This window comes from Bos mutus, chromosome 4 (genome assembly GCF_027580195.1).
Source record: "Bos mutus isolate GX-2022 chromosome 4, NWIPB_WYAK_1.1, whole genome shotgun sequence".
Lineage (NCBI taxonomy): Eukaryota > Metazoa > Chordata > Mammalia > Artiodactyla > Bovidae > Bos > Bos mutus.
Genome location: NC_091620.1, coordinates 113671889 through 113689812, shown reverse-complemented (window position 1 = coordinate 113689812; position 17924 = coordinate 113671889). Strand labels below are relative to the sequence as shown.

Genomic DNA, 17924 nt, shown 5'->3' with positions numbered 1-17924 from the left:
TGTGTTATTTTTCACTGTATAGCAAAGTGATTCAGTTATACATATATATAGATAGATAGATATACACATTCTTTTTATATTCTTTTCCAAATATAAAATACTAAATGGTGCCCATCCAGGGAAAGAGACTGTCAATTCATAGAGGAATAAATAGGTAAACTTCACCTTGAGGAAACTGTAGTGAAAGAATAGATAACAGGAGAAGAAGGTAGCCAGAACTGGGGCCAGCCGTCTGCCGCGCCCCCTGCTGACATCTGCATGCGGGTGCTAACACAGCCACGTAAGCCATGTAAGACACAGCGCACAGCCCAGCCACCCAGTACACACCGCCTCCCACTCTGCCTGTGTGTCTGACTCCGCTCATCCTCTAGTCTCACTGTCCTCCTCTGCCTGCCCCTCCTCTGCTTGTTTCAAGACTCAGGTGCTGGCCCCTTTCCATCTCCTCCAGGTAGAAGAATGCCCCCTGTCTGTCTTCCCATGGCAGGTTCCACGTGTTCCCCTCCCGTCCATAAACTGACTCACCTCTTCTGTGTGTGTTGGCGGATTTGACCTGGGAATATGTTGTCCTGGGAGACCATAAAGCTTTCCAAGGGAATCTGTACCCAGATGCTATGTGTCCACAGGCATTCTTTCCTAGAACTGAAGTACCTGAGAGCTCACAGCAGGCAGCACCTGGGCGGGGGTCCTCCCAGCTCCCCTCTGCTGGATGCTCTTCTCCCCTACCACAAAAGACATGCCAAGCTGCCATCCACCAGGAAGCTCACTTGCATGTGGTTCCCTGAGGAGGGCGGACCTTACCCTGTTGCCTGACAGAAGCACCCACAGCCTTCCTGCTGGAGGCCTGAGCAGGTGGATAGTCCTGTTGAATGTCAGGTGGTTTCCAAGTTTTCTTTCCAACCAAATGGATAAAGGGTCTGAGCAAACTGTCGATTAATATGTCATTGAACATAAATTTTGTGGCAGATCAAGTGATGTGTAATAGAGTCAAAGTTTTAAAAACTGAGCTGAGGGATGTCACTATAGCAAAACTTAATTCGCTTCAACTTACTCATGTGAGTAAGTTTTTCAGTTTCTTAAGTCATTATTGACCTGGGGCATTTTTGCAGAAACTAATACCTGTGGTCAGCGATTTGTTAATAAGTGATATTGACACATCTCTAGTCAATAACATTTGGATAACAAAATATCTAATAATACATCTCTGATTTACAATGTGTTAATAGTGATATGCGACTTCACTTTCACTTTTCACTTTCATGCATTGGAGAAGGAAATGGCAACCCACTCCAGCATTCTTGCCTGGAGAATTCCAGGGACTGGGGAGCCTGGTGGGCTGCCGTCTATGGAGTCGCACGGAGTCAGACATGACTGAAGTGACTTAGCATAGCATAGTGATAAGAATGAAAAATGTGAACTGTATTAATAGCAAACCCTGCCTTGCTCTAGTACTAAGTATCCAGTCACTTTTAAGGAATTAGTTGAAAAAAGCCTAATCTGAGTCATTACAGATGCATTTCTAATGTCACTTTGCCTTTTTGTTTAAGAAATGTCAACATTTCTAAAATACTCATGTAATTTTTATTGGCTCGTTCCTGTTCATGATTACAATGCTCACTTCCCAGTAAAGAAAAAAAAATCACTACCTTCTGTTGAGAGAGGAAATAAAATTGCATTTTAATTTATATATATTTTTATTTAATCAGTAGGAAAGCTCTCAAGCACAAAGTACGTTCATTGAGGATGAGGTGAGATTCTTGTGGTGTGGGAGAGGGAGTAAATTCAGAAAGAAGAGCTGTGCTCTAGAAGCTACCTCTTAAAGGGAGAACTGCTCATCCAATTTACATGCCGGGTTCTGGACATCAAGACACTATCATGTTCAGATGCCTTTTATTATGTTTTGTAAAATAATTAAACATATTTAAATAATAATTACAATGAAGTCACATCTGTTGTAACTAGTTGAACTCATGATGGATATTTTCAAATGTCAGTTAAAGAGTAGGTGGGCATGCTGCTGCTGCTAAGTCACTTCAGTCATGTCCGACTCTGTGCGACCCCATAGACGGGAGCCCACCAGGCTTCCCCATCCCTGGGATTCTCCAGGCAAGAACACTGGAGTGGGTTGCCATTTCCTTCTCCAGTGTATCAAAGTGAAAAGTGAAAGGGAAGTCACTCACTCGTGTCCGACTCTTAGCGACCTCATGGACTGCAACCTACCAGGCTCCTCTGTCCATGGGATTTTCCAGGCAAGAGTACTGGAGTAGGGTGCCATTGCCTTCTCCGGTAGGTGGGAATACACGGTTCAAAATTAGTTTGGGGTGTATATGACAAAAATTACTGACACACACCAGGTCAGTTTGACCCCAGTAGTTCTGCAGCACCCACCTGTAGCTACTTTATTTTGCCCTTTATTCCCAATGCATAGACCAAAGAGAACTAAATCAAGATGGGTTGAGACAGGAGATGGGAGCATGGCTTGTCGGCTTGTGAAAGGGAGCCATAGGTGTTGTGATGAGATGAGGAAGAGATTAGTCTTTTGTTGAGACATTTTCTTTAGGCAGATAAACCTGGTGAAACAGACTCTTGACCAATTTCCTTTCATAATGACCAGGAAATAAGCAACATCATAAGATACAAGATCTTTGATTTAAAAAAGTAATAAAAACGAATCCATAACAAAAATACCTGAAAGATATTTACATTTGGTGTTTGAAATTTTCTTGGGTGACTTTATGAAAGAAAAACCCAGTGGGACTCATGCCAAACTGAAATGATTGTGTTCAGCTCAAGGAATTAGTAGCCTTAAGTTGAGCTTCCCAGGTGGCGCAGTGGTAACGTGCCAGTGTGGGAGACACAGGAGACTCAGGTTTGATCCTTGAGTCAGAAGACTCCCTGGAAGGAGATGGCAACCCATTCCAGCATTCTTGCCTAGGAAATCCCATGGACAGAGCAGCCTGATGGGCTACAGTCCATGGGGTCACAAAGAGTTTGGATACAACTGAGTATGCATGCATGCAATCTTAGGTTAGCACTTTCTGCTTTACACCCAAGCTTGAGAATTTTCCAAAGCTTGCAGTTAGCTGTAATGGCATTTGAGCTATGGGATTATATAATTCAGGTGGAGGACAATGGAAGCATTAAATTTCCTGACTTGGGCTCTGTGGCTATTTATTTGGAAGATGATTTAATTATGAATTTGTATTTGGTATCTGCTAAAAATAGATTGTGCTTTTCCACATTTGCAAAAATTCTGCAGTAATAACTTTTTAGTTCAAAAAAAGGTTTATTTCTTTAGTTCAAAAAAAAAGCTCCCCCCAAAATGGTTCACAGGAGTCTTGAGCCTTTGCAAGAGCTGTTTCTCTTTCTGACTGGAAGACCCACCCTGTGCTCTGAGCATCCTCCCATCCTCACTCTCCCCCCTCTCACTGGTGCTTACGACACTTGCAGGCTGGAGATGCTCTCACCCCTGTTCCTTCCCCCTTGGGCGTTTAGGCAGCTGCCCTTCTGACCCTGTGTGACCATCCCCACCATACACTGCAGGCTCCCTGAGAGCAGGTCCCCTCGCCTGCCGCCCAGCGCGGACTCTGTGTCCTGGAGCAGGCATATGGGTGGGCCCTCACCGACACCTGTCCATCAGGTTCGAGGACAGAGAACCCTGGGCCCTGGGGAAGGTCGTCCTCCAGAATTAGAGGACTCGCTTGGGAAGAGGGGTGCACAGGCACTCATACCCTTCACAGTGAGTTTCAGTGGTTTAACACATCCAACTGGGTAGAGACTGCTCACCTCTTGCTGACTAAGCATTTGCCATTAGCTGGATTGAGTCTGGGGATTCACAACAATTTTTACCTCAAAACTTCTGAGGGATATAAAACAAGCCCAGACAAGCATCCTCAATCTTATAACCAGATCAAAAGGGTCAAACGAAGTCCTCCCTTACCACAAATGCCTTTTGAGTTTCCAGGACACGTGAGTGCATGGAAGCCTGCTCACAGCAGGTGGTTCTAGTGTTACCCCAAGGTGGGGGGTGCTGCCCCAGTGTTTCCTCAAGTAGCAGGTCTCTTGAGGTCACTTTACTTGAGTGATGCCTGCTGGAGCAGTGGGGGCAGGGCTGGGCTGAGCACTTATCCAGAACCTGCTCTGTGCTGAGACCTCCCTATGACCAGCCCAGCCCTCCACCTGTGCAAACACCCCCGGTGTTGGTCTCAGCATGTGGCACTGCCAGTGTTGGTGTACTTGTCTGTCCCCCGTAAACTGCGAGTCACCAGAAGCTGAGACCTGTGGACCTGTGTCCCCAAGTCCAATCAGGGGGCCCTTCCCAACCTGGCATGCACTCTGCTGTGGAGACATGCCAGGGGCACCAGGCAGTGGGCTGGCTTCACACCTGGTCCTCATCTCAGTCCATGCCTGTGGGAGGATCACCACATCCTCTCCCGGGAGAAACTGAGGCAGAGGGTCCAGGGATGTGCCCCCAGGCAACCAGTCAACCGCCCTCCTTGGGTTTGAATCCAGGTCTCTGTGGCCAGAAACCTGTATGCTCCATCACTGTGCTCTTTTACATTGCAGAGAAAAAGTGTTAGTTTGATTGACCTACTTGTTCAGTGATGGTGACCAAGAGAAACCAGGAAACCAGAGTCTGCTCAGCCGTCAGGGCCGCCATTGACGGCCAGGCAAGGGAGCAGCTTTGAGTGGGGTTGGCAGGAGTGACAAGTCAGGTAGAGTCGCCAGCTGTGTGGACAAAGCAGCTGGTGCACAGCATCTGAGTGTGACTGCGTCTCAGCAGACCCCTGGCAGAAAAGGCTTTGGTGGTATTAATCTGCAGGCAGTGTTTCTTCTCTGTATTTGCCCTCTAATTAAGAGCCTTGCAACAAAAGACAGGAAGAAAGCTAAGAGAAAGAGGTTCTTGCTCAGAAGCGTTCACTGCATTCAGATACACTGCCTTGTGCATTCGCGTCTCTAAACAATCCCTCCCTCGTGTTTCTGATCTTTTTTTGTGAGCTCTTTTGTTAACTGGCAGTTTTTATTCTCATTCTTTTGTTTATTTGCGGGATCTCAGAGAAAGCAACACCTCAAGGAATTTTCTCCTTGGTGTTCTTTTGGTTTTCTTCATTCTCTGTCTCGTCTGCTGTCTGGTTAACATATTCACTGTCTTGAGTGTGATTATTGTGTCGCTTGTCTGTCATTGTCCAAGTCTGTGGAGTTTACACTCAGCATGTGTGTGGTCTTGATCCATTTTAGGCGTCCAACAACTTACTTACCGAAGGAATGATTTTCAAAAAAAACACACTGAAACCACAGCACAACACAATCGCTATTTCCTGGATGACCACGAGCAGCATGTAGATCGTATGTCTTGAGGTTTAAAAGCTATTTCTATGTTCAGTGAAAACACACACCTCTGGTCTGCAGTTGGGCCAGAGTTCTAGACACCTGTCCTCCCACCTCAGTATTAGGGGGCTTCCGCTCCAAGTGTGGAGCTTTCAGTGAACAGTCTTAGACCACCTCAACGCTCAGTATCAGAAAAATGGATCCCTCACTTTCGTTACACAGACTGTCCCTCATGATGTCTGGACATACGTGCCTCCAGCATCTCAATTCGAGTTGGGTGGAATGTCAGGCCTCCACAGTGAGTTGCAGCTCTGCGCATCGATTCCTTCTGCTCCCCTACGTTGTGCATATTCAGTGCTCAGGAGCCAGTAACCTCAACCAAGGATGCTTTTGTCCTTGTTCTTTTAAATTTTACTTGAGGGTTCTCTTCTAAGAACATCTCTTATTTAAACCGTATCTTACTGTCTCATGTATAAAAATAAAGGGAGAGCCAGACACTGATGAAAAGTGTCATTAATACAGTAAGAAAAATTGCACATGTTCCTGAGGAATATTTGTTAGAAGTTCCTGAACAAGATTAGTTATTTTTGTACTTTGTTTCCATTTTGAAAATCTTAATGTAAAAGAAAAAATATTCATGTTCAAACAACTTCTGTTAAGCCAAGGATCAGACTAGAAACAATTGCATTCATCATGCTGTTAGTCTGAATTTTTTTAATGTTTACCCACAGTCAGGCTTCCCTGGTAGCTCAGATGGTAAAGAATCTGCCTGCAATGCAGGAGACCTGGGTTCAATCCCTGAATTGGGAAGATTCCCTAGAGAAGGAAATGGCAACCCACTCCAGTATTCTTGCCTGGAGAACCATGGACAGAGGAGCCTGAAGGGCTACAGTCCATAGGGTCCCACAGAGTCAGACACGACTGAGCAACTAACACACACACACACTTACCTATAGTTATGTACAGGATGAAAATCTCAAAGGTTAATTGAAAATATGCTGATTTTTGAGGGAAAATGTTGCTCCCATCACAGATGCGGTTTCAGGTGAGTCAGGCCGGGGTAGCTCACTGGCGCGGTGGCTGACCTCCCCTTGTGTGTCTCGTCCAGTGAGCCTGTCCATGGGGCCCGGCGGTCCCTGCAGTGTGGATGGGGCCCCCCCAGTGCCATTGGAGGCTGAGGAGACCGTGTCTGTCAGCAGCTGCTTTGCCTCAGAGGACACCACAGAGGACTCAGGTGTGATGAGCTCCCCCTCGGACATCGTGTCCCTGGATTCCCAGCACGACAGCATGAAATCCAAAGACAAGTGGGGCACAGACCAGGAGGACTGCAGCGACCAGGACCTGGCTGGGACGCCAGAGCCGGGCCCCCCGAAGAGCCCCTTGTGGGAGAGGAGCAGCTCTGAGAACCGGCATCTGAGGTGAGGCATGGGCCAGCTGGGAAGGGGGGTCCCCTCCAGCCTCAAAGGATGGAGGCCTTTGTCCCAGTGAGCCAGCCAGGGCTCCATAGTGAGGAGCCTGACTGGGGACGTGTTGCACATGGTTCTGTCTTCATGCTGTGTCTAGCTATTCAGGTATTTATAAATAATGCATAGTGTCAGCTTGTTCACATTTACCTTTCATACAAACAGCACCATAACCTGTTTCCGCAATATCATGTGTTTACGATTTATCCCTGGTGACGTGTGTGTCATGAGTTCACTCACTCCTCCAGTTCTTTATGACACTTGAGCCGTTCTGGTTTTTCACCCCTGGAGTCAATGAGCAAGTTGTATGTATATCTCCATTTATGGATAGAGTTTTTTAGAAGAGGATGATTAGGCCTTCAGAGAAAATTCAGCTTTTTGGAATATTGGCAAATTGCTGTCCGAAATGATGACCTGCTGACCACTCCCTCCAGCTGTCTGTAGAGCCCTGCCCGTCAACCTTCACACCAGTATGCGGACGAGCGGGCGTCTGAAGCACTGCACTCCTGTCGGTGCCAAGTGGCGTCTCATGGCTTTAAGATACACGACTGATTAGTAAGGATGAGCATCTTGTCATATGTATGTTACAAAGTCAGTTTCCTCTTCTATGAATTGTCCTTTCACAGCCATTTTTTTACAAAACTTGGGATGTTACTTTTTCTTAATCATTAATGTCTCCTTAGTTATATATACACAAAAAGTCTCTAATACTGTGGCTTGAATTTAGCTTTGTTTTATTTTATTGTATAAAAATGCTTTTTGATTTGAATATTGTTGAATTTGTCCTCCTTCTCTGGAATGTTTATGATATTTGAATATTTGAGAGATCCTTCTCATACCGCAGAGGACTAACGATTATCAGAATTTCTTGTAAAAGCTTCAATGTTGCTTTCTCACCTTTGGGCTTCTTGTTCACCTGGAGTTTATTTTCAGGTGTGATGTGAAGAATGAATCTATTTTCCCCACTGATTCCTAGTTCCATGTCAGTCCTCTATCAAGTTTCCATAAACACATCGTTCTGTTCCTTGTACTCTTTCCATAGACTGGTTAATATGTCTCTGCATCAGTGCCCTGTTACAATTCCTTACTTCATTCTTAATTAGAAAGGCAGGTTAATCCTCAGCATCTCCTCCTCCTTTTTTGTTATTAAAGTATACCATGTTAGCTTCAGGTGTAGAGTGATTCATTTACGTATATACACACATATATTTTATATATGTATACACGCATATATATGGTATGTATATTAGTTCAGCTCAGTTCAGTCACTCAGTCGTGTCCGACTCTTTGCAACCCCAAGAACTGCAGCACGCCAGGCCTCCCTGTCCATCACCAACTCCCGGAGTCCACCCAAACCCATATCTATCCACTCAGTGATGCCATCCAACCATCTCATCCTCTGTCATCCCCTTCTCCTCCTGCCCTCAGTCTTCCCAGCATCATGGTCTTTTCAAATGAGTCAGCTCTTCACATCAGGTGGCCAAAGTATTGGAGTTTCAGCTTCAACATCAGTCCTTCCAATGAACACTCAGGACTGGTCTCCTTTAGGATGGACTGGTTGGATCTCCTTGCAGTCCAAGGGACTCTCAAGAGTCTTCTCCAACACCACAGTTCAAAAGCATCAATTCTTTGGCACTCAGTTTTCTTTATAGTCCAACTCTCACATCCGTACATGACCACTGGAAAAACCATAGCCTTGACAAGATGGACCTTTGTTGACAAAGTAATGTCTCTGCTTTTTAATATGCTATCTAGGTTGGTCATAACTTTCCTTCCAAGGAGTAAGTGTCTTTTAGTTTCATGGCTGCAGTCACCATCTGCAGTGATTTTGGAGCACAAAAAATGCATGTGAAAGTGAAAGTGTTAGTCACTTAGTGGTGTCTGACTCTTTGTGACCCCATGGACTGTAGCCCGCCAGCTCCTCTGTCCATAGGATTTTCCAGGCAAGAATACTGGAGTGGGTTGCCAATCCCTTTTCCAGGGGATCTTCCCAACCCAGGGACTGAACCCAGGTCTCCTGCATCCCAGGCAGATTCTTTACTGTGTGAGCCACCAGGGAAGCCCATATATGCATACACACACACACACACACACACACACGTATTCTTTTTCCGATTCTTTTCCCTTATAGGTTACTACAAAATATTGAGTAGAATTCACTGTACTATACATACAGTAGGTCCTTGCCATTTATCTATTTTATACATTGCAGCGTGTATATGTTAATCCCAACATCCTAATTTATCCCCCCATCCCCTTTCCCCTTTCATAATCATAAGTTTGTTTTCTATGTCTGTAAGTCTCTTGCTGTTTTGGAAACAAGGTCATTTGTATTTTTTTTCTTCTTTTAGATTCCACGTATAAGCAATAGCATATGATACCTGTCTTTCTCTGCCTGGCTTACTTCACTTAATATGAAAATCTCTTTTTTTACCTTTAAGATAATTTTAAGAACCAATCACACACGGTTTTGAAACATTAATAGAAGTAAAATAGGATTTTTTTTAAGTGCAAGTTGATCACCAAAATGAGTGAGTGCCCTTATATTTTTATGTTTTGTTTCAGCTTTGTCCAAATGAACACTCAAGTCTCTGTGTGGTTAATCTAACTGTAGTGTCAGTACTCTTTTATTTTGGTTTACTTTTAGCTATCAGTTTATCACAAGCATTTCCCTGGGTGGTTGTATACACACTCTAATAGTAACGCTCTCTAGTCTTAAGCACAGTTCCAACACCATATTTTTTTAGACCAGAAATGAGAAGGTTGCAATTGGTCCCTTTTGCCTCTGGCCCATATTGGATACCTTGAGCTGAGATTGGCCTGTTTGCAGAGGAAAATTATTTCATTTCCTTCATCATCCACTTAAATGTAAAGGAGAATAGCTTTCTAGTAATCTTCAGAAGTGTCTGGTTGTTTTGCATGAGGCTGGTACACCTTGAGCTCTATATCTGACACTAATCAGATATGTTACTTCGATCCCCAGGGAGGCTCATGCAGGAGTCCTGGTGGATTTCCTGGCATTAACCCAGAGGTAAAATCTTGCTGACTTCCCTTCAAATATGATCATGTTGTCTGCTGCCACAGCCAGAATAATCACAGGGTCTTTGGAACCTGATGTTTTATTCAAACAGGGAGCCGGTCATGTTTATCTGTTCTCTTCTCTGGGGCGCCGCTGAATTTGAGAGTAATGTGGAGGGGAAGGAGGGGGTTCTGGACCCTCACATGCCCACATGGAATCCCACCACCAGGGACTAGTTGCCTGGCCTTTGTGGGTCCACTTAACTTTGCTGAGCCTCGAATTTTGCTTATACCTGTGCAGATACCGCCTTCTACCTGTCACAGGTGTGGTGGCTGCTGGGCACCTGTGTGTATGTTCAGTGCCTGTTGAATGACCATTGAGGGGACCCATTGACTAAATCATCACTGTTAATTTAGGAGCCGGAGCACCAGGAATTTTCATGGCACACCAACCTGCCAGTTTTAGGCTTCAGAGTCAAATGAGAATGACAACGATCTCTGAGGCCTACTGCCCTGTCCTGTTCCTTTGTTTGCTCAGAGCCGGGATCAACTCTCCGCCCATTATTTTTCATAGGCTGTCTGTAGTTTTTCTTTTTAAAAACAAGAGTTATCTCCATTGACAAACCAGATGTACTCAGAGACTTCAGCAGGGTGTATCACATTTTTCTGTCCAAATGCATAACTTTATTTACTGATGTCAAGATTACTTAAAATCTGTGGCAACTATGTTAAGCAAGAGTTACAGACTCAGAGGTCACAGGGTGCAGGGAAAAGCACAAGTTTTCTCTAAAGAGTGCAAGCCCATGGCTTCCTTTAGTTGTTACCTTGAGAGATTATAGAGCCGCTGTGACTGGCTTTTGAAGAGAAGCCAGAAATCTAGATTTTTTTCTGTGAGGTCTCCCAAATTTTAAATCTTGGAAACCACTTCAAACATTCAGGGCCCAAAAAAAAAACCTACATCTGTGTGCTGAGCGGGCAGGTCCAGATGTGGGCTTCACTGAGTGCTCGACACCTCAGCACGTCATGCTCTGCTCACTCATCTAGCAACTGCGGAGTCCCTGTGATGATCTGGGTATCTCCTGGGATCTATCTCTTGAAAAATAATTCTTCAGAATAAATTTTAGAACTTCTATATTCTCCCCTTGGAAGACAAGAGTATAGAGTCTCTTACAAATTCTGCAGCAAAGCAACCTGTGTGAATCCTACCTCTGCTCAGCCTCTGATGTCTTATAGAATGAGTTCTGCTAGCACCGTTTGGGAGATGCTGTCCTATGTCATCCTTTACACTATCATGCAGCATTTACACATATGCACCCCAGATAGAGAGGCTAGAGAAGGCATGCACTGCTCCTGATAAGTGGTGCCTCCAGGCATGTGCTGTTTGGTCCTGTCCACAGACTAGGGCATTGGAAGCCTGGCCAGCAAAAAGGCACCGAAGGCTGAAGGTGGAGGGGAGTTTGGCCAGACTGTCACAGGGGCTGACCAGTCCGGGTCAGAGACCATGTCAGGAGACTGTGTGTGATTCACAATGGAGCAGATGATTTCAGGTGTCCAGACTACCCAGGGGTCAAGTTCAATGAGAAGAGAACCTATGCTCTGGGCTTGACAGCCCAGAATCGAGCTGAAATAGTTGGAGAGCAGAGCCTGCTGCTGTTCACAGAGGTGTAGTCTTGACCTTGCCCCCCTAGAAAGGGCCCTGTGTTGGAGCTCTGCCCAGGAGCACACATCTTCAACGACTGAGAGATGCAGTAATAACAAAGAGCATGATTTCTCACACTTGTGCCCCCAGGAGAAGATGGACAGGGCAACAGGGACAGACGTGTATTTGCTCAACCTGCCAGCCCCTCCCTTCCTGTGCTGGATGCCCCTGGACCACCTTTAGAGAGGGTGGCCCCTTGAAGGAGATGGCACTCTGATCTCAGTGCCTCCTGCCACTCCCTGAATCCATCTCCTGGCTCCACCCTGCATGATTCTAACACCTGGTTACTGCAGCTCATCCTAAGGTGCCATTTGTGTTTATGTTCTTCCTGCAATGATCTAGAGCCTGGCTGTGATAGTGAGGCCTCTCGATCCTTGGAGTGCCAGGCCTCAGAGGCTCAGGAAACAGAAGTTACCCTTTGCTGTGACAGGCACAGCTGGGCCTCTCCAGGTGGGATGTGGGTTCTGATGGGTGGTGAAGCCATCCCCAACAGATTCAAGCGCCCCAGCTTATAGAATCTCTGGCATGGGACCTGTCCCCAAGGGGAAATAAGGAGTGTTTGTGGCTTTCAACTTTGCCAGGGTGCCCTTTAGTACTGTCACCCCTCTGACACACAGGGATTTGTTAAGTATTGGAAGGAACGGTGGAATATCCTTTGTGACCTGCAAAGACCCCATTTTGTAAGGTCTATAAAGTTCCAGTTGCTGGGCTGTTTCTCCGTCCTCTGCTGTCTGCTTTCTGTAGATAGCCCAGTCACCCAGACTGTTTTGGCTAGGGGTCCCACTTTGCCAAATTGGAGGCAAAGACTGCTGCAGAGCTTCTGCTGCCTGTCCAAGGAGAGCCTATGGTGTTGGCCTCAACTGAAAGCATTTTTCTTAAGCTATTCAGTCCAGTGACAAAGTGCATGGCTCCTGCTCATGCACTTGAATTTGAAGTCTCTGCTCCTTGAAGTCATGGCTACCCCTTCCTCAAGGGTAGCACTGGCTGGCCTCCAATTAATGCTGTGGCAGCAAAGATTTTGAATTGGAAAGTCTTGAGAATAAACACCCGTCTTCTAAAGAGAGCAAACACGAAAGCTTGGGAATGACTGGAGTATGCTTTGTGTGCTGTGATCTGAAAATGGTATGTTTTGCATCAAGTCCAGTTATAAATTTCATTGCAAAATAAATCTACGCTCTCAGTTCAAATTTGACTCAGCAAGTGGGACATCAAATTCAGAGTCTCCCTCTAAATGTATAACAGATAGTAAATAACCTCCCTCAGGAAGAATTCAGGCCACGTGGTGATGGCCCATCATCCTGAGGGCACCTAGGAGTGACCTCTTCACAGTCCCGCCCTGAGTAGGAGGCGTGATGCCCACATATGCTCTCCTTCCCAACGCATCTTTCCTTCATGTATGATGCAGGCCAACTCTCCTCATACTTACAGAGCAACTCAACATGAAGACTAGAAAGTCCATGGTCAGACTACCTGGCATCATATCTGCTCATTGCTGGTGGTGGTGCCCTGAGTCAGTGACTTGACCTCTCGCTTCTTAGAAGAATAGCCATGACCAACCTAGACAGTGTATTAAAAAGCAGAGACATCACTTTGCCAACAAAGGTTCATCTAGTCAAAGCTTTGATTTTTCCAGTAGTCATGTATGAATGTGAGAGTTGGACCATAAAGAAGGCTGAGCACCAAAGAATTGGTACTTTTAAACTATGGTGCTGGAGAAGACTCTTGAGAGTCCCTTCAACAGCAAGGAGATCAAATCAGTCCATCCTAAAGGAAATCAACCCTGAATATTCATTGGAAGGACTGATGCTGAAGCTAAAGCTCCAATACTTTGGCCATCTGATGTGAAGACCCAATTCATTGGTAAAGATTGAGGGAAAGAAGAGAAGGGGCAACAGAGGATGAGATGGTTGGATGGCATCACTGGCTCAATGGAAATGGGTTTGAGCAAACTCAAGGAGATGGTGATGGACAGGGAAGCCCGGCGTGCTGCGGTTCATGGGGTTGCAAAGAGTTGGACGTGACGCAGCGACTGAACAACAACACAGTCGATCTACCAAGTTATGTCAGTCTCAGGCGATGATTCAGCTATACATTTATATCTGTTCTTTCTCATATGCTTTCCCCTTATTTTTTCCATATTTTGTCCCTTGTAGCTTATTACAAAACATCAAGTGTAGTTCCCTGTGCTATACAGTAGGCTCTTGTTGGTTATCTATTTTATGTATAGTGGTGTCTATATGTCAATCCCAAGCTCCTAATTTATCCCTCCTCCTCGTTCCCCACTTGGTAACTACATGTTTGTTTTCTGTGTCTGTGGGTCTTTTTCTGTTTTGTATATGAGTTAAGTTATATCACCCTTTTTTTTTTTAGATTCCACACAGAAGTGATATCATGTGATAATTATCTTTGTCTAGTTTATGTTACTTAATATGATAATCTCTAGGTCCGTCCATGTTGCTGCAAAAGGCATTATTTCATTCTTCCTTAGGTGTCTGTCTCTGTCTATCTATCTATCTGCCAAATCTTCTTTATCCATTCCTCTGTTGATGGACATCTAGGTTGCCTCCATACTGTGGCTATTGTAAATAGTGCTGCAATGAACATTGGAGTACATGTGTCTTCTTGAATTATGATTTTCTCTGGGTATATGCCCAGAAGAGGGATTACTGGGTCATATATTAACTCTGTTTTTCTATTTTAAAGAACCTCCGTGTTGTTCTCCGTAGTGGCTGCAACCAATTTACATCCCCGCCAACAGTGTAGGAGGGTTCCCTTTTCTCCACGTGCTCGCCAGCATTTACTGTTTGTAGCCTTTTTGATGGTGGCCCTTCTGGCCTGTGTGAGGCGATGCCTAGTTGTAGTTCGGGGACGTGACCTCTCACTTCAGTTTTATTGTCAGCACAGTGGAGATCTGCGGTACCACCCCCTTAGAACGGTGCCTGACATATTGCTAGCCTTCAGAAATTGATGGCTGGTTTTATCATTATTGTCGTTGATGTTGTTTATTTTAAACTGCCTGAGGAAGGACAGAAACTTGATTTGTTGAAGAATCCTTATAACTGTGTCTACCTCTGACCATCTGCCTGGGTTAACTATTTATAACATCTTGGTCTGAAAAGAAGCCATGCACACACATGCACACATTTGTGTGTAGCTAGATGGGGAGGTGGAGGGGGCAATGGCAACCCGCTCCAGTGTTCTTGCCTGCAGAATCCCATGGACAGAGGAGCCTGGGGGCTGCAGTCTATGGGGTCACAAAGTGTCGGCCACATCTGAACGACTAAACAGCAACAAGATGTTGAGAGAGACAGAGGGCTGTCACCTCCTACCTGCTTACAGGGATACTGGTGGAACTAGCACTCTTTCTAAATTCTCATATCCTAAAGGCAGTCTTGCTGGAATCAGGCAGTTCATCTCTCGGCGTATCAATATTGTGAAACTCACTCCTGGGGTCTGTTTTGGGAACATTCGTTCCACAGGAATGCTACAAGGAGTAAATGAGAGAGATTGGGTAAGTGGGTATCAGGCTCTGTTTTTCAACAGTAGACCACACTGAAATCATGTTCAGAGCCTCAAAAGACAGAAGCTATAGCTTCTCTGGGGGAAGGGTGTCTCCTTTAAATGTCCACTGACCGCCCACCCTCCACCTAGCAGTCCCTAAGCTCCTTCTCAGCCCCCACCTCTTTGTGAGTGGTGGGCATGAGGGCTGTGGAAGAGAGAAACTGTGCCAGTGTCTGAAGGGTTGATGGTTTCAAGACATTTATGGAACTGAGCCTGTGCAGGTCGTGGGTGGAGGGACTAGAAACTGGCTCTGGTCCTGGCTTTGCAGCCCTAGAACTTTGTAACTAGAGGAGCACTCTGACCTAGCAGCCTTTAGAGATATTTTATACTTTCTAGAACTCTGCAACTTCCTAGCTCTAGGAAGGAACTTTGTGACTCTAGCAGCATTTAGAAACATTCTATATATTCTAGATCCTAAAACCTTGTAACTATAGGAACTTTGTAACTATAAGAGCATTTAGAAACATTTTATATACTCTAGACCCTGAAACTTCCTGAACTGTGAGAACTCTGTCACCGCAGAAACATTTAGATATATTGTATACCTTCTAGAACACTGCAGTTTTGTAACTAAAGGATCTTTGTGCCAGCAAGAGCATTTAGAAGCATTTAATACCTTTCAGAATGCTAAAACTTTGTAACTATACTAACAAAGGAAAATTTAAAAACATTTAAGATGGGGCAGGAAGGGACTATACTGTGGGCACAGTGGCTACCATACTAATTAAAAAATTAATGTTAAAATATTTAATGGAAAGTAATCTTGCTTATTATTTTTCACCTTTTTAATGTGATTACAAGAAGATTTCAAATTACACATGTAGCTCATATTACATTTCTACTGGACACCATTGTTCTAGAACTCTGAAGCTTTGTAAATAGAAGGCCATTTGTGCATGGAATGCGGAAGTTAAGCATATATGACTGTCATCAACTGTATATTTTCCCAGGCTTCTTGCCTTTAGTTTATCAAGTGATTGTTTTGAATTCCCATGGGTTGTTTTGGTTGTCATCAGCAATTGAATTGCTAGCTGAAAAGGACATCTTTTTCCTCTCAGACTTTTTTTTTTTTTTTCCTGTGACTGGATAAATTATTTACAGAAGCTTTCCTAGCCACATCAAAAAGAAAATGATTTAATGTGCTGGAGTGGGGAAGGTCTGCACACACTCCTTTTTCTCTCTAATATAAAAAGGAAAAGAATGAAAGGCGCCTGTTTGCCTGGGCACTGATTTCACGTGTGCTGTTGGCTCTCCTGCGGGAGGGGGTGCCGAGCCCATCACAGGCCCCTGGCCTACCAAGGCAGCGGCCTGCTGCCCCCAGCCCCACGCCCCCCCGAGGCTGCTCCGCTTCCTGGGAGTGCTTCCAGTGGAAGCCGGCAGCACCGCCCTCCGTCCCCGTGGCGGTGTTCTCTGTGGAGTCACCTTCCGTGGGAGGAAAGGCTGCTGGTGATGTTTATTCAACACGCGCAGCTGGTATCAGAACCGCTTGTTTGCCCTCACTTTCTTGGTCTCAAGCCAAAACAAACTGTCAATAAGAAACCTATATTAGAAACCGGGGTGTGTGCTGGGCATGAGGAATGACACCCGGGAGAAAAACACCTGTGCAGCTGACTTTCAGCTAAAAAGAGGCTGTGGTGTTTCTGGCCAACTGTGCCTCTTTGGGACACATGCTAGGGCTCTCCTGCTAAGCCCGCAGAAGCTGCCCTTGGTACTCCCAGGGCCCCGGTGCTCCTAGCTTGTTCTTACAGGAAGAGAGGAAGGTTTATAGTCAGTTAGTAGACGTGGACGGGGTGGGGGAGGAATGAAAAGCGCATTCTGCTAAATCTCTCCTCCCTGAAGCTGTTATGTTTGAAAGCAAAATAGATACATTACCACTGGTATCTTTGGGCCAGAAAATCCATTCATGCAGAAGCCCAGAATCCAGAGAGTGGTGGCCCCCCTCTGCCTTGCATCAGGAGCGGCACCAGCTGCAGAAGTGAAGTGGTCACAGGCCTCGCCTTGCCCCACCCCAGCAGCCTTGGGAGAAGCACCAGTCGAGGACCTGGGTTCCCTCCCTCCAGAGCACTCCCAAGGCCAGTGGCTTCTGTCGGTGTCCACTCTCTCCTCCTGGACAAACAATGCCCCAGGGAATCAGGTCCACACTGAGGTGTCAGGAGCAAGAGTGGGCCAGAGGTGGATGGGGATGTCAGCACAGTTTAGAGTTGAGCGTCTGGGGAAAACCTCTGATTGTACAAGAGGCAGATGGAAGAAAGGGGTGAGCAAGACCGCTGAGCTAAGTGGAGGTCAGAGGACTAGATGTAGGGACCCCAGACTTCACAAGAGGGCCTGGATGGGAGGTGAGATGGGCAGGCAGAGAGCAGGTCTGAAGTTCTGAGCCTGGGGCTTGGCCACTGATGGTTAGACAGGGCGGCTCAGGCCAGCGTGTGGGTGGGAGGAGCGTGGCAAAGGGCTAGCTCAGGCCCTGCTGTAGTGCCTCCTTGAGGATTTATGGCCGTCACACAGTGCTTTAGGATCATCACTGGGACTGCTAGGCTCTCGATAGCAAAATAAAATTATAAACACAACATACTGTGTGTATTGGGCATGGTACAACAAACATGTAAACTGCTTTTCATAAAGGAATTAGTGCTCATTAGAGGGCTTCCCGGGTGGCGCTAGTGGTAAAGAGCCCACCTGCCCAGAGCAGGAGCTGCAGGAGACCTGGGTTCAATCTCTGGGTGGGGAAGATCCCCTGGAGAAGGAAAGGGCAACCCACTCCAGTATTCTTGCCTGGAGAATCCCATGGACAGAGGAGCCTGGTGGGCTACAGTCCCTGGGGTTGTAAACAGTCGGACAGGAGGAGGACCAAAGAATCATTT

At 45.8% G+C, this 17924-nt stretch overlaps 1 protein-coding gene across 1 annotated transcript in view; it reads left to right on the top strand.

The window, feature by feature from the left end:
• Positions 1-17924, top strand: part of COBL (cordon-bleu WH2 repeat protein) — a 299100-nt gene that overhangs the window by 255768 nt on the left and 25408 nt on the right. The window contains 1 exon segment of the mRNA XM_070369922.1: positions 6434-6743. Within this exon segment, the coding sequence (XP_070226023.1) occupies positions 6434-6743 (310 nt within the window).